Below are 15,084 nucleotides of genomic sequence, written 5' to 3'. Positions count from 1 at the left end.
GAGCCTGTAGTCCTGCCAGGACGGGAGCCTGGGGCCACGCAGATCTGTACCGTGGCTGGTTCAGATTTTACATGTGCTGCGCACGTGAAATACATGATGGGTTTTGAATACTTGGAAGAGAAAAAAGAATGTAAAGCACCTTAGTAATTTTGTATTGATTACATGATGGAATTATATTTTGGATTTAGTAGATTAAATAACATATTATTAAAACTGATTTCATGAATTTCTTTTACTTTTTTTTTTTTTCCTTTTTCTCCCCAAAGCCCCCCAGTACATAGTTGTATATTCTTCCTTGTGGGTCCTTCTAGTTGTGGCATGTGGGACGCTGCCTCAGCGTGGTTTGATGAGCAGTGCCATGTCTGCGCCCAGGATTCGAACCAACGAAACACTGGGCCGCCTGCAGCGGAGCGCGCGAACTTAACCACTCGGCCACGGGGCCAGCCCCTCTTTTACTTTTTTTAATGAGGCTGCTTGAAAAGAATCACATACATATCTTGCACTTCTGGCTCGCAGTATCTTCCTATGCACAGGGCTGGGCTGGTGGTTTCCCATCACACGTAGACCAGAACTCAGACCCCAAGCGTGACCCAGGGGGCCTTGGTGTTCTCTCATGTCCTGCCCTTCTCCCTGCTCGCTGCCCTCTGGACCTGCTTGTTCTTCCTGGACATGCCAAGCCCCCAGACCAGTCTGTGCCCTCATCATCGAGGCTTTCTCCTTTACTGCACTGAGGGCCAGTCTTCTAGGAGAGCCTTCCCTGACCCCCTTCCAGCATCTTCTCTGTCCCTTTATCCTTTTTCGTTGTTCTTCATAGCCCTTATCGATACTTGCGGTTGTATTTTTTCACTTGTTCGTTGTCTCCGCTGGCAGAGCTGGCGCTCCACTAGCTTGTAAGCCCCCAGAGCTCCAGGCGGGTGTGCGTCGTCTTCCTCATTCCTGTTCTCAGCCAGAGAGCAGGGCCCGCATAGAGGGCTCTCAGGAAAGAGCACACTGGAGCAAGGCGGACAAGGTGTTTGGGCAGCGCATGTCACGTTTTCATGGCGTTAGGAATGCTGAGAAAAAGTGTTGAGAGCTACTGTTTTAGTGAATTATTTCGGAAAGTGAATAATCAGCTTTGTCTTATTCGTTTGTCAAAAGAGGATCTTAGTTGTGTGAGGCTGTCCTGCCTTCGTCCTCAAGCGTACTTAGAGCTGCTGTTTCATGTTAACGTGCTGCCACCCCGGTTCCAGGACCACTGCCGGCAGGGGTAATGGGCCTGTTTCTTCTCTCCTAAGCATGAAGCAGCCACATTTCATGAAGACGCCCTTTGCTGCGTTTCTGCAACCCAGTGACCTCTCGCCTCTTGTTCAGTGTGCCCATTGCCGAAGGCGCGACTGCTGGGAGAGAGGGCAGCATTTGGACTTGTTTTGAAAAATAAATCTTTGGTATATCAGAGATTTATTAGAGAATTCAGGAGGCCACATGAATAAAGTATTCACAAAAATAAGTCCTGGACAGATAAGATGCAGTATAATGATAAATACCCCCTTAATAGTTTTAACTTTTAACCCACTGTATTGTTTTCCTTCATTAGCATTTACGAGGTTTCTTCTCAGACTGCACGTCATTCAACCTTTTGATGGATATGTTATTTATCAAAGGCAAATATAAAAGTAAGTATTGCAGTTTATGTATGCTGAAAGATTCTGCTGTCTTTGTTGGTGTAGCAATTAGGAAAAACAATGGACCAAGCAAATAGGATCCTTATATTCCTGAGGAGCAGCCAAATTATGGAGACTTCATTCTTTCAGTGTGAAAATACTGTCGCATCGCATGTCATGCCTTAAAGTAAACACCCCAGATGGTACTTATGCTGAAAATAGAATGTTTTAAAATATTCGTTCTTCCTGTATGACCTGATAATTTATTTTGAAATTTAGTTAATTGCTAAATGACTTTGACAGATAGCTTTTATTGTGCTGAAATGCAGTTTTCAGTAGATGGTGCTGAACGGATTAGAACTCTGGGGGTCCATGGTGGAGGACCCTAAACTCACTTGAACACACTTAACACCGCTGCCCCGCGCCTCACTTTGGCAGGTGCACTGGAAGTGTTGATTGAGATGAAAAACCAGGACGTGAAGTTCAGCAGAGACACCTACGTCCTTGCTTTTGCCGTTTGCTACAAACTGGTAAGACTTCTTCCCTTAACTTTCAGAGCGTTGTGGATAAGGTTTGAGAGAGGATTTATTTTTTCTCTCCAGATAAAGTTGAGTTCCTATGAAGTGTGTTTTCCATCTGGTGCAGATATTTCCAGTTTAAATGTGTTCGTTTTTAGAAGACTCAAGTTAGCCATGTGAGACAGTTCTACCGTGGGAAAACCAGTTTTGTCATCTTCCAGCCGTCTCTGGCAGTTGCGTAGACAGTGAGAATGAGAAACAGTGGGCTGGGTTGAGCTCTGCCTTAGAGTCGTCTTGCCACCGGGCTCGTGCTGGGCTCCGCTTGACCAGCCTGCTTGGCGGCCCTCTCCCTTGGGAGTCTTCCCATCCTCGTTAGTGGACTGCAGGCTGCTTCTCATCCTCTGTGAATTTCTCTGCTTGCTAAGTGGGAAGCGACGTCCCTCCTCCAGTGTCTCCTGACAGTGCTCCATTCGTGTCACCCGCAAGCACTCCCAACACTGCCTGGTGCTGCGCTAAGAGAGGCACGTGCCATCCTCGCCTCGAGAGGGCAGGTCCTCATAGGCCAGCGCCCGACAGAGCCTGGCACACAGCTGACCTTTAATAAATGTATGTGACGTTAATGGGAGCTCTTTGAGGACAGAGAGCACAACTTAAAAGTCCCTGTGTCGTTTCTGTACCAAGATACTTTCTTGCACATAGAAACTGTTTCTTCATTATTTGTTGAATGAATGAATGGTAACTGAATATGCAGCGACCAAGGTTCCATGCATTACTGTAGTCATTCACACCATTTAAACTTTAGAAACTTCATAAAACCTTTGTGTGCTGAAAATGAAAGAACGCCAAGCAAGCTAGAAGAACATGGGCCATCCAAAAACTTCCCTAAAAAGTATAGCAATGCCAATTTTCCAAAGCACTAGAGGCAGGTGGCTTACAGTCGAAAGAAAACCAACCCAGAAGTTGAGAAACTCGGAATCTGGTCTCAACTTGACCAGTAGCTGGCTTTGGGGCGGCCATTCACCTCACTGGTGAGGTGAAGGAGTTGAGTGTAACTGGCTTTGGGGTGCCACTCACCTCACTGGTTAGGTGAAGGAGTTGAGTGTAACTGACTTTGGGGCGGGCACTCACCTCACTGGTGAGGTGAAGGAGTTGAGCGGTAACTGGCTTTGGGGCGGGCACTCACCTCACTGGTGAGGTGAAGGAGTTGGATTCAGGAGCAGCAGGCTTTTTCTGTAAAAAGCCAGACAGTAAATATTTTAGGCTGTGGGGCCACATTACAGTCTCTGCCACATATTCTTCTTTGTTTTTGTTTTTATAAACTTTTAAAAGCGCACAAACCATTTTTAGCCACAGGCTGGATTTGGCCTGCAGTCAGAGTTTGCTGAACGCTGCCTTGTTAGATGAGCCTTTCCAGTCGTACCGTTTTATGATTCTGAGAAACAGGCGGCCAGCGAAACGCGCAGCGCTCCAGCCTCAGTCGCTCGGCATTGTGATCCATGCGGATTTCCTGACCTTGCTGGAGATGCCTCCCTGAGTGTGCACTGGAGAGACTGAATTCTCTTACTTAGGAAGGGCTTTTTCTCCCCTGTGTCATGTCCAAGAAGAACTTGTTCTCAGTGGAGACTGGAGTTGGAAATTGAACTGGTTGGCTCTTACACATTCCAAGCCAATTCTGGGAACTGTCCTCGCTCATCAAATTCAGCTTTTACAGCTTTTACTTTAGGATTTGAGTGGTGACTCACGTCATGAGAGTGATGCGCAGATGCAGAGCTGATGCTGCCCTCGTGACCTAGGGCCCCTACCCCACGTACAGAGGAAGAGGGTTCAGCTTTACCATTGCTGTCTGCTGCTTTGTGTGTCACTCACCTTCCTGGATTTTTTTTAAGGTTTCTGTTTTCACGGAATCCTTTCAGGATTTGCGTTCCAATAAGTGTTCACGTCTTCAGATATGTGACTTCCATAGATATTTAGATTGGAGATGCCCTCAGGAAGAGTTCTGTGGTGCTGCCGAGCTTTCCTCTACCATTTCATGGAGTCGCAGGCTGACTGCACTTTGATGTTACAGTCCCTGTGTCTAGAAACCAGCCTGCCCGGACACAAAGACACCTGTGTGTTTGCTCGTAGATCTGCCCCAAGTCAGAAAGTTGGCAAAGAACTTTAAAAATAAAGTTAAATTTAGATTCGAGCTGCTAATGAGTAGATAACTTGGTCTGTTTGCAAATAGTCTCGATAGGGGGCTTAATCTTAGAAGTGGCTTGAGGTAGGGTCTGGGAAATTCTTCCAAAAGGAAATCTGACATACTGAGCACTGTTTGTCATTTTATTAAACTTAAACATTCGTGTCATGTATTTACTGAGCCATCCTATCTCCTCCCAGAATAGCCCTGAGTCCTTCAGAATCTGCACCACGTTGAGGGAAGAAGCGCTCCTCAAGGGAGATGTCCTGTCCAGGAGAGCATCCTGTTTCGCCGTGGCGCTGGCTCTGAGTCAGGTAAGGCTTGGAGGCGGTCCGTGAACGGGGCGTGGCAGGGCTTTACTGCTTTCGTCTGTTCTGGCTTTATTTTACTTCTTTTCCTTCTGACTGTGTCATAAAGAAAAGTCCCACAAGGAGACCAGTGCCTCTGGTGCCATGCAACCTGCACCCGTCCCTGAGCCTCTAGAGAGTGTGTGCAGTTACAGGGGAGGACCCGGCGTGCGTGCTGTGTAGAAGGGGCTGGCCAGGATCCAGTGGAGGATCAGTGAGGGCAGCTGCGCCCTGGGAGACATTCTCCAGTAATTCAAGTGGAAATTTCATGATGGGTTTACTATGCAGCATCTCAGAGAGCACTTTAGTTGACTAAGCTGACTTCGCCTCAGCTGAGTGACGACTCCTGGGTCAGCCCATTGTAGAAGGGGGTCTGCCACATCCGTCATCAGCCCGTTGTAGAAGTGGGGTCCACCACGTCCGTCATCAGCCCGTCGTAGAAGTGGGGTCTGCCACGTCCGTCATCAGCCCGTTGTAGAAGTGGGGTCTGCCACGTCCGTCATCAGCCCGTTGTAGAAGTGGGGTCCACCACGTCTGTCATCAGCCCGTCGTAGAAGTGGGGTCCACCACGTCCGTCATCAGCCCGTCGTAGAAGTGGGGTCTGCCACGTCCGTCATCAGCCCGTTGTAGAAGTGGGGTCCACCACGTCCGTCATCAGCCCGTTGTAGAAGTGGGGTCCACCACGTCTGTCATCAGCCCGTTGTAGAAGTGGGGTCTGCCACGTCCGTCATCTGCCCATTTAGAAGTGGGGTCTGCCACGTCCGTCATCTGCCCATTTAGAAGTGGGGTCCACCATGTCCGTCATCAGCCCGTCGTAGAAGTGGGGTCCACCACGTCCGTCATCAGCCCGTCGTAGAAGTGGGGTCCACCACGTCTGTCATCAGCCCATTGTAGAAGTGGGGTCTGCCACGTCTGTTATCAGCCCGTTTAGAAGTGGCGTCTGCCACGTCCGTCATCGTTAGACCAAATCCTTTTGTTTGGAAGTGGCTCAAGCTCTCTTTTAGCCTCCCCTTCTCACTGGATAGATGGAGCCAGCTGTCCACACCTCCGGGAAGGACAGTAGAGCTGGAGCCTGGACACCCCCTTGAAGAGCCCCTCCTAAGCTGTCTGATTCATAGAAAATGTGAAATACTTTACGTGTTTAATATTCAGTAAAAGGAGATTTTGTGGCAGCAAAGATAATAACCAGGCCAGGTTGTTGACCCGGCTGGTAAAATGTGGCTGGAGAATTCTTGTTTATCATTCATTAGAAATGCAAATATCGGGTGATCCATTTCCATAGACTGCTGGGGAAGTCACTGGAGGACAGAGACTGAAGGGGACACTGCTCTGTCCTCCTGGTCTGCCAGAGCCGAGAGGATGAAGGACAGTCTGTTCTTAGGGACGCGTTTCTGCTTCTCGCTGTAGCTCCCGTGGTTTTTCCTTCCTGCTGTTTGGTGTATTTCACGTGTACATTTGGTGCGTGGATGTGTTGTAACTTAAACCGCCATGACAAACCTCCCTGGGGCGTTGTCAGTGCCTGTCTTCTCTCGTTGGTGCCTTTGCCCGGGGTGCAGCCTTGTCTGGTTGTAATGCCTCCTCCTGTCTTGGTTGGTTCCCTGTTGGTGGGATTTATGTTTCCAGCATACGCCACTCCTGTCTCTTCTTTGTCGTCATCCTGGATCGTGCAGCTGTCGGCGTAGCCCTGCACGTGCGCAGGTTTGGACTGTGCTGGATGTGCTGCTGGTCCTTCTGTGAGTGTCACCCACCTGTGGGGACGGGACATATGTTTAATCTGAGGTTTCACTTTTGCTTTCTGGTATTGTAACTTTTAAAACAGCTATGCCATGTTTTGGTTTGTATTTTTGCTCTAGTGGCTACTTTAAAACCATAATTTTATTTAATTTTCTTAGTCCTCTAATTCCTTTGATAGTACCTATTAATTCCCTACTGTAAGTAGTGGTGAAATTAGTGTATTTCCTCTTTGGCACTATTTTCCTCCTTTTCTTCCACCCAGTTTTGGTTGATAGGTTATCTTTCGTGGTATTCACTTTTCTCTTAAATATGCTTCTTCTGTCAGCTGTAAGTGACGTTTCTGGCCGAGGTGAGTGAGATGAGGAAGTGGGCCTCCTGTCTCCGCCTGTCCCCCTCTCCCCTCTCTCACGGCCCTCGTTAGTACCGTCACCCGTCCCCGTCCAGGTGTGCGACAGTCACGCTCTGTTCTGCAGCCACAGTCCCCACCACGTTACTGCCGGTTGTTTTGCTCTTATTTTTCCGGTCATCTCTTTGTTGACCAAAGGGTGTCTCTAGTAAATTCTTCAAGGGAGCAGTATTCTCTGAGTTCTTGGTATTTGAAATTATTTGCCTGTTGTTTTGTTACTGGAACTGCAGTTTGGCCAAACATAAAATTTTGAGGTGACATTAGCTTTTCTGAGGTTTTAGCCATTGCTCTCTGTCTTCCAGCTTGAATTTTGCCATGGAGAAATCTGAGGTCTGCCTGATTTTTTTTTTCTGATTCTGAATGACTTGATCCTGTTTGTTTTTCTCACTTCTGTTGTCTGTGTCCATACAAACAACCTTCCACTGAAGTTTCTTCATGCGCCAGTGATTTTCTTACTTTGTTGTGCTGTGTTCCTTTTCTGTCTCTCGTTTTTCCTCATAGCATCTTTTTTTTTTTCAGTTTTCTTTTTTTATTTTCCTTTTTCTCCCCAAAGCCCCCCAGTGCATAGTTGTATATTCTTTGTTGTGGGTCCTTCTAGTTGTGGGTCATAGCATCTTTATGTGGATCATGTGCTGGTTCTTTTTTGATTATTCATCATTGAAAAACAAGTTTCTTTTAGACCAGCCACTTGCAGAAGATCCGTGTCAGAGAGAGACCAGGGCTGTGGTGCCGTGTTCTAGGCCAGCAGGAACTTTCTCTGTGTAATGCAGAGTTGTCTACAAATATGTGTGGGCTTGGCCGTTCCCTGGTCCGTGGATGGGTGTGGGTGTGGTTCTCAGCGAGAAGTCTTCTCTGCCGCTGCTGCATGGTGACATAGTGCTTCCTGCAAACGTGGCTGGTCCGTGCGAATCCTCTTTTGGCCTCACTGCTGCCACCAAGGTCCAGAGGCTGCTTGTTACTTGACCTGAACTCTGTTTCCACCACTGTAGGCAGGATGTGGGTTTTGAGACCCCTCACCTGTGAGACCTGCTCTGTGGGCTCTTTCTGAGGTAGGCAACCATGTTTTCCCTCTCTGCTTACTCCAGAACCTACCCATGCGCCATCTCCAGTGTTTTGGTAATGCTTCCACCTCTTCTGTGGTTTCTGGTTTCTGCTATGTTCCAATTATGTCAAAGAAGGGGTTTATGTTTCTGTTTCTCAGTCTTGTTGTTTTTTTAAAGCTCATTCCAGTGGGAGAAGAGGAAATGCCAACTTTATGCCTCCATCTTAAAAACCGGAACTTGGGCAGGTTGTCGAAACATTCAGTAATGTGCTGCTGTGGGAACCATGTTGTAGAATGTTCCTTTTTGATCACCAGATAACTTTTTTTCTCTGTGGACTTCAAAGCCCTGGGCCCCATGAACAAGAGTAACCTGACGTCTTGAAATGATATTTATGAGAGCAGAGTAATGTTCATGACCTGGGTTTGATTTGTTTCTCTTTCTTCTAGAACCAAGTGGCAAAAGCCGTATCCATCTTTTCTCAAATCATGAAGCCAGAAAGCATAATCTGCACTAATTTGAATGTAAGTGACTTCTTCGTGGTTTAAAGTAGGGCTTGAAATGCAATGGGTGAGGTCTGGATTTTTTTTTTGGTCTGTATACAATGACTTCATCTCCCAAAGTTTTCGTCCAATTTATTCACTTATTGAGCTCCGTGTGGAAGTCCCAGTATAGCCCCTGTGAGAAGAGTCAACACTACTGTGCTTCCAGGAGTTTATAAATAGGTGGGAACGTAGATATGCCCGGATATCAGACGTGGCTACGTGCTGCAGGTATAGTGCATGACTACAGAAGGTGTAGAGGCAGAGAGAGGGGAGGTGGGCTCTCAGTCTCTGACTGAGACCTGAGAAAAACCAGCGTGCTAATTGCATCCTGTCCGTGGTACCTAACTCGTGGAGTCAGTCTGCCTGTGCTGCATAACATAGTGCCTGCTGTGGGAGGCACTCAGTAGGTGTCAGCCATTTTTATCCTGATGTTGCCAGCCTGCGTGGCCGTCTGCCCCTGTGAGCACTGAGTCATCTGTGCCTTCCCAGAGCAATGCAAAAGGCTGAGACTCTTGTCACTGGGGACATCAGAGCCCCTACTCAGCGAGCCCTGTTGGGCCCTGCTTGTATGCTGAGTACATTTGTATTGTGGGGAGGTGAAAAGAAAGTCCCTGACTTTCAAGAACTTCTAGTCTCCTGAAACACCAAGGGGTCAGGATGAAGAAAACAGAAGAGCAGAAATGTGTAAACACCAGTGTGACGTGAACTAGGATAAAGGAGCACAGCCCATGGGGTATTCCGGGATGGGGAGTGAAGGGCTGGGCAGCAGGAGCAAACCGCAGAGGCCTGAGGGAGGGGAGAGTCGTTGAGCAGAGCTCTCACGGAGGACAGAGGATGGAGAACGGGCCATGGGCTCGGAGGGATGGAGGTGGAAGGGCATTCTTCGTTGGAAGGTGAGTTCTGCTCAAAAGAGTGCAAACTGTTCATTGTAACCACCTCTTACTCGCTCTGGGTCCTTAGGCAGGTTACGTAACTCTGTGGACCCCATTTTCCTTTTGTCTGAAACAGCAATGGTGATAGTGATGGCGCCACCCTTTCATTGTGAGCATTGAAAGAACAGCACAGAAAGCAGGTAGCACAGAGCCTGGCACGTCATCGGTGTTCATGAATGCTTGCTAATACCAGTAGTATTTGTTTGAAATCAAGTATGTTAAATAAAAAAGAATAGTTATTTGTAACAAATCCTAGAACCCAATGAACAGGAATTAGGCCCAAAGCCAACTTGCATGGTTTTCAGTTCTGCACGTAGTGGTTACCCTCCAAGGTCACCCCAGACCAGCGCCCAGACGACTTTCAAGAGAAGGACTAGATAAGCCTTTATGGTAAACTTTCAAGAACGTGGTTCTGCAAGAAGTCCAAGATAGGAAGACCTTGTATTTGACCTCATATTTACTTTTCAGACTGCGCTCACATGAGGGAAAGATGAGCCTAGAGAGCCAAAAAGGTGGAAACAGTGATAATAGAGAACCTGAAGGAAAAGAGATGGATCTGGAAGGCATGAGACCAAATACTAGAAAAATAGCCAAAAGGAGATCTTGTAGTTTGCCAAGGGCACGAGCCTGGAGGGGGGATGAGTGTCAGAGCTGTCGGGTGAGAACTCATCTGCATAAACCAATAATGGATCTGATATGAAGTGATGAATGCCTCCAAAAGGGAAGTAAGAGGACCCAGGGATGAGTTTATGGGGCATCAGTGGTGAAGCAGAGGAAGCACCAGAAAAGACAGGGAAGGAACAGCAGCAACGTCGAGAAATCCGAGGGGCAGAAAGCCCTGCCTGTCCGCCTGCTGCAGACAGCTGCTGTCCCCAGACCAGCGCCTAAGCAGAAACGGCAGGTCAGAGCGGGCGGGTCGGCCTGAGAAGCTCACAGGCTAGCGCCGGTCTGGAAGGCCAAGGTGGCAAAGGTCCAGTGTCCAGGAGTTCGGGTCAGTTCAGCCAGCAATACCAGTAAGCCAGCCAGACCAGGAAGCCTGGTCTTCCAGTGGACGCCACGTGCGATTTCTCTTCTCTTGCTTCCTGCTGGACGTGGACCGCTCTGGGGTGTCAAAGCATCTAACTGCTCCGAGAGAGAGTGGGCTGCTGATGCACTCGTTCCTGATTGGGCAGAGTAGAATTGCTAGGGTTCCAAGTGGTTCACAGCATCAAGTAGAGAAGAAATACAGGAGGGTCTCGTGAGAGGAGTTTTATGTGGATCGTTAGTGTCTTTTCCTAGAGTTGGGGTGAGCTTGGGGGGATCAGTAAGGGTTGGTGGTGGGAAATTGAAGAGTGAGATAGGCGGAGTTTTAATTTAATTGAGCTCGGGTACCATGCTAGGTACTTTACGTTTGTTGGCTCATTTTATACAACACTATTAGAACAATATTTCTCCAGATTATACATATGTAAAATGAAGATTTAGAGGGTAATTGAATTACCCAAGTTCTCACAGTGAATCCAGTGCAGAGTCAGAGTTTTAACACAGACAAATCTGTTTGACCACAAAGCCTAGGGTTTCCCCACCACCCCAGACCTACAGAGATAAGGGCTGTGTCTCTTTCATCCAGGATCGGGACTAGCTGCTCCAGGACGGTGAGAAGAACGTAGGACTGGATGTCGAAAAGCGCCTTTGCGTCGGTGCACGCGCTCCACGTCCTTGCGTTTAGATTCCTTGTCGATTTCAGTCCTTGCCTCTCTCTCACAGCTGTTGTGAGAATCGAGTAATGATTTTTCTTTTCAAATGAGAAAGTGCTTTGGTGGCCATCAGCCGTGAGCCTGTCGAGAGGGAAGTGTCCACTCCAGTCAGAGAGGAGATGCAGGGGTGGAGGGAGGCGTCCACGGGCCGGGTGCGGGCTCCTCTCCTCTGAGGGCTGGGAAGGCGGTGGAGAGGGGTGTTTCGGGTGAGCAGTGGGGAGGGAACCTTGAAATGATCTTGAACATGAGTCATTCCCTTCCATGGACTGGGTCACAGAATTATCCATTGTCCAGAAACTTGAAGATGGTTTTATCGTTTAAAAATTCTGCCTCAGGAAATTCTTCCAAATGTCCGATCTAAATTTCTCATATTGCAATATAGGCCTATTTCATCTTCCTCAGGGATATGGAAAAAGAGATGCTTGCCATTCTCAGGTTTAATAATCTTTCAGGTTCTGGGTCTCTGTTATTAGCAGGTTTTTGAAAAATAATTTAATGGGCCCCAGCTTCTCTAAGGCTGAGTCATCCACTTGAATCCTTAGGGCAGTTTGTTAACTGTGCAGAGATGGAACCCTGGCAAATAGGCTGAGTAGAGACTCTGTTCAGTCAGTGCTAGCAGAAATAAATGAAGTTATTTTTCTATCTACTTTAAAAATTAATGCCTTAGACTAAAATCTTTTCCTGCTGCCAGTTGGAATTTGAACTTAACTCATCTTTCCCCCTCAACTTAGTTTTCTTTTCATAAGAATTGCTCCTGATGCCAATATGACCCAGAGGGCCAGGTTTCCCGTCTTTTGAGCTTGTACTTGCTACACACAGCATTGACTTAGCAGATGATCTCATCGAGGCCAGTGCGTGTTGACTCTGCTCTGTCTGAATTTGAGTGCATCAATCTCAAAAGAACTGTTGCCCTCTTAAGCAATGCTGCTCAATATCAAAGGATTAATTTCCACTTTCAAGTATGTCTCAAAGTAGTAGAGACCAATATGGGGTAACTTCCCATGGATTCTATTTGAATTCTCATCATTTCTCTAGAAATCTGGCATGTCTCCAAATGGAGACTCATTTTGAAATTGAATCTGTTTGCAGGGAAATTGACAAGTAGTTTTGCTGCTTTTACCATTTGTTTTTTAATACAGGTGATGTTTTAATGCCCCTTTCTCCTACTCACTAAGGTCACCCTAAAGCTCTAGCTCATGCTGGGAAGTCTCCTAGGCTGCACAGGTGGGAAGGAGACAGAGGAGACAGGAGTCATTTCTCATAAATCTCTTTGTGGCAGCATCTCACTTATCTGTGTAAGTTAAGAATTGCATTTGGTTGGGAGCAATGTAGACTCCAAAAACAAACAAGAGTCTATACAAATTAGAGGCTTTCTTTTTCTTCTACGTAGAAAACCAGAGATGGTCAGTCTAGGTCTGGTGTGACATTCCATGACAACATCACGGACCTGACTTCTTTCTGTATTTCCACACCACCGTCCCAAGGATGTGACTTCCATCCATCACATCTCTATTCCAGCAAGAAGTAGCAAGAATGGAGGACAAAGAAGTTGGTTGCCTTTAAGGATGCTTTCCCAGTTGTCTCAGCCAGCAATTTGTACTTGTTATTGACCAGAACTTGACCCCGTGACCACCCCTAGTTACTAAGAAACCTGAGAAATAGAGTCTTTGAGTTCCATACATGACAGCATCAGGTAAAGTTGGGATTCCGTCATGAAAACAGGAGGGTAAAATGGATACGACTTAGTAAGCCAGCAGTCTCTTCCACAGTGTGACGTTCTGCTTCAGGTATAGCAAACTTCAAAAGAAAAGAAAAAAGAAATGCAAATTTCTCTGTGTTCAGGGCTTCTGTTCCGTTTTTTGGTCAAAGGTACCCAGTGACTTGGCAGCATTTCCTGAGGTCTCAGAAAATCTGAGGGGCAGGAAGTAGGGGTTCTTTGATTAGTTTTTCTTGCCCCAATTCCCCTCGCTCCTTGCTAATTCAGTTTTCCTAGCCTTTTGCTTGAAATCTGCAAGGTTAAAACAAAGTGCTGTACCCTGACTTAACTTTTCTTGACTGCACTGAGACGGGGGTTTGAGACAAGCTCCTGGCTTTAATGTTCTCTCTGCCTCTCATCAGCAACTGCCCTTGTCTCTATTGCCTTCATCAGTATATTTCAAGACTTGAAACTTACTCTCAAAATCCCTGCTGAATTAGGGATAGTTGCTGGAGGCAGGGAGAGAAATTGGGAAAACTTATCAAGAAAAGTTGAAGTCTTCCAGGAGCACATCATTAATCATTTCCAGTGTGGAGCTCCACGAGGTCTATCCTTGTAATTGCCAGGGGACGTGTGCCCCTCTTCTCATTCGTTATTGTTGAGGGTTGGCTAGATAACAGGCACTGGCTATGTGGCACTCAATGAGGTAGGCTTGTCCTTGCTTTCAATAGGACGGATCACTGCCAGCCAGATCGGGATAGGTTTTTATTAGCAAGAGTGTTAAGAACTATTAAGAATGGGAGATTTTGCCCTACATCCAAGCTAACGAGTCAGCCTACCACAGCTTCACGGATGCTGGTAGCGTGCACAGGACACCAGCAGGTGAAGACAGGTTATCACTCACAGCAGTAGTAAGAGCCAGAGTATTAGCCTCTTAGCATCAGTTTCTTGAGCCCACTTCCTGCAGGGTGACATGAAGAAGGGTGTATGCCTCTTTCACACACAGGGGGTTATATGTTAAGGAATAACTTGGCACCCAAATCTCTTATAACGGGCAGTAAGCGTGCCTGCCCTTTGCTCTGGGTGAAACACTGTCTGCCTTCCCAGGCTGGTGGTTGTACAAACATCCTTGAAAAGGTAGTCTGACATAAGGGCAGTAGGCACTCCAATTGGATGGGAGAGTCCTACGGAGGGTGCCAGTGCTTCTGTCTGAGCGGGGAGACCCGTGGAGGGTGTCAGTGCTTCTGTCTGAGTGGGGAGTCCCGTGGAGGGTGTCAGTGCTTCTGTCTGAGCGGGGAGACCCGTGGAGGGTGTCAGTGCTTCTGTCTGAGCGGGGAGACCCGTGGAGGGTGTCAGTGCTTCTGTCTGAGTGGGGAGTCCCATGGAGGGCGTCAGTGCTTCTGTCTGAGCGGGGAGACCCGTGGAGGGTGTCAGTGCTTCTGTCTGAGTGGGGAGTCCCGTGGAGGGTGTCAGTGCTTCTGTCTGAGCGGGGAGACCCATGGAGGGTGTCAGTGCTTCTGGCTGAGTGGGGAGTCCCGTGGAGGGTGTCAGTGCTTCTGTCTGAGCAGGGAGACCCGTTGAGGGTGTCAGTGCCTCTGTCTGAGTGGGGAGTGCCGTGGAGGGTGTCAGGGCTTCTTCCTGAGCGGGGCGACCCGTGGAGCGTGGTCTCCAGCACAGCGTGTGCTCATGGCTGCCTGTGCTCTACAGCACTCACCTCAGTCAGGCCTGTTGCTCTAGTCTACTTGAGATCCGTGCATTCTGTTCTTTGGACCAAAGATAACCCCTCACCCTGATCAACTGCACAACAAACATAAAATGTTATGAAATGCGCTGTTGAGAGAACTTAGCTGGTTGATTATAACAAGGGATATCTCTTCCAGAAAGACCACCTTTCTTGAGCATCAAGAGCCTTAACAGTGTTCATACCCTTTGACTTTGCAATTTCACTTCTGGGAATCAAGCCTAAGAAATTTGCAATTAAAAACATGTATGCCCATTTATTGATGTGATAATGTGTGCCGTTTTATCTCATACATTATTTATATGATGGATTGCTACACATTCGTCATTAGAAATGAGGTTTTCTTTTTTCTAAAATTTCTTAACTCTATGGGAAAATGTTCATTGTATAATAATTGACAAAAAATGGGATCAAATTTGAGGGAAGAATTAATATATTGGGGGAAGATAATACATGAAATTACAAACAGTGGCTAACATTAGTTGGTGAATTTTGAGATATTCTGTTTCTTTAAACTTTTCTGTATTTTTCAGGTTGTACTAGTGGACAGTGGTAATGAGGGGGGAATGCCTT

At 47.3% G+C, this 15,084-nt stretch overlaps 1 protein-coding gene and 1 long non-coding RNA gene across 9 annotated transcripts in view; both read left to right on the top strand.

The window, feature by feature from the left end:
- Positions 1 to 15,084, top strand: part of PTCD2 (pentatricopeptide repeat domain 2) — a 45,462-nt gene that overhangs the window by 9,808 nt on the left and 20,570 nt on the right. For all 8 annotated transcript variants that reach the window (XR_011525336.1, XR_011525337.1, XR_011525338.1 and 5 more), the window contains 4 exons: positions 1,574 to 1,652; positions 2,079 to 2,170; positions 4,535 to 4,648; positions 8,311 to 8,385. Coding sequence is in view for 5 of the 8 variants with exons in the window: in XM_070569870.1 (XP_070425971.1) it covers positions 1,574 to 1,652; positions 2,079 to 2,170; positions 4,535 to 4,648; positions 8,311 to 8,385 (360 nt within the window). In the remaining 3 variants the exon portion in view is untranslated. The remainder of the gene's footprint in view (positions 1 to 1,573; positions 1,653 to 2,078; positions 2,171 to 4,534; positions 4,649 to 8,310; positions 8,386 to 15,084) is intronic.
- Positions 10,948 to 14,081, top strand: LOC139075190 (uncharacterized). The gene is made up of 2 exons (XR_011525339.1): positions 10,948 to 12,369; positions 12,465 to 14,081. It is a non-coding gene; the product is annotated as an uncharacterized lncRNA (long non-coding RNA).

The sequence above is a fragment of the Equus przewalskii genome, chromosome 13 (genome assembly GCF_037783145.1).
Source record: "Equus przewalskii isolate Varuska chromosome 13, EquPr2, whole genome shotgun sequence".
NCBI classification, from domain to species: domain Eukaryota; kingdom Metazoa; phylum Chordata; class Mammalia; order Perissodactyla; family Equidae; genus Equus; species Equus przewalskii.
This window is presented reverse-complemented; position numbering and strand designations above follow the sequence as displayed.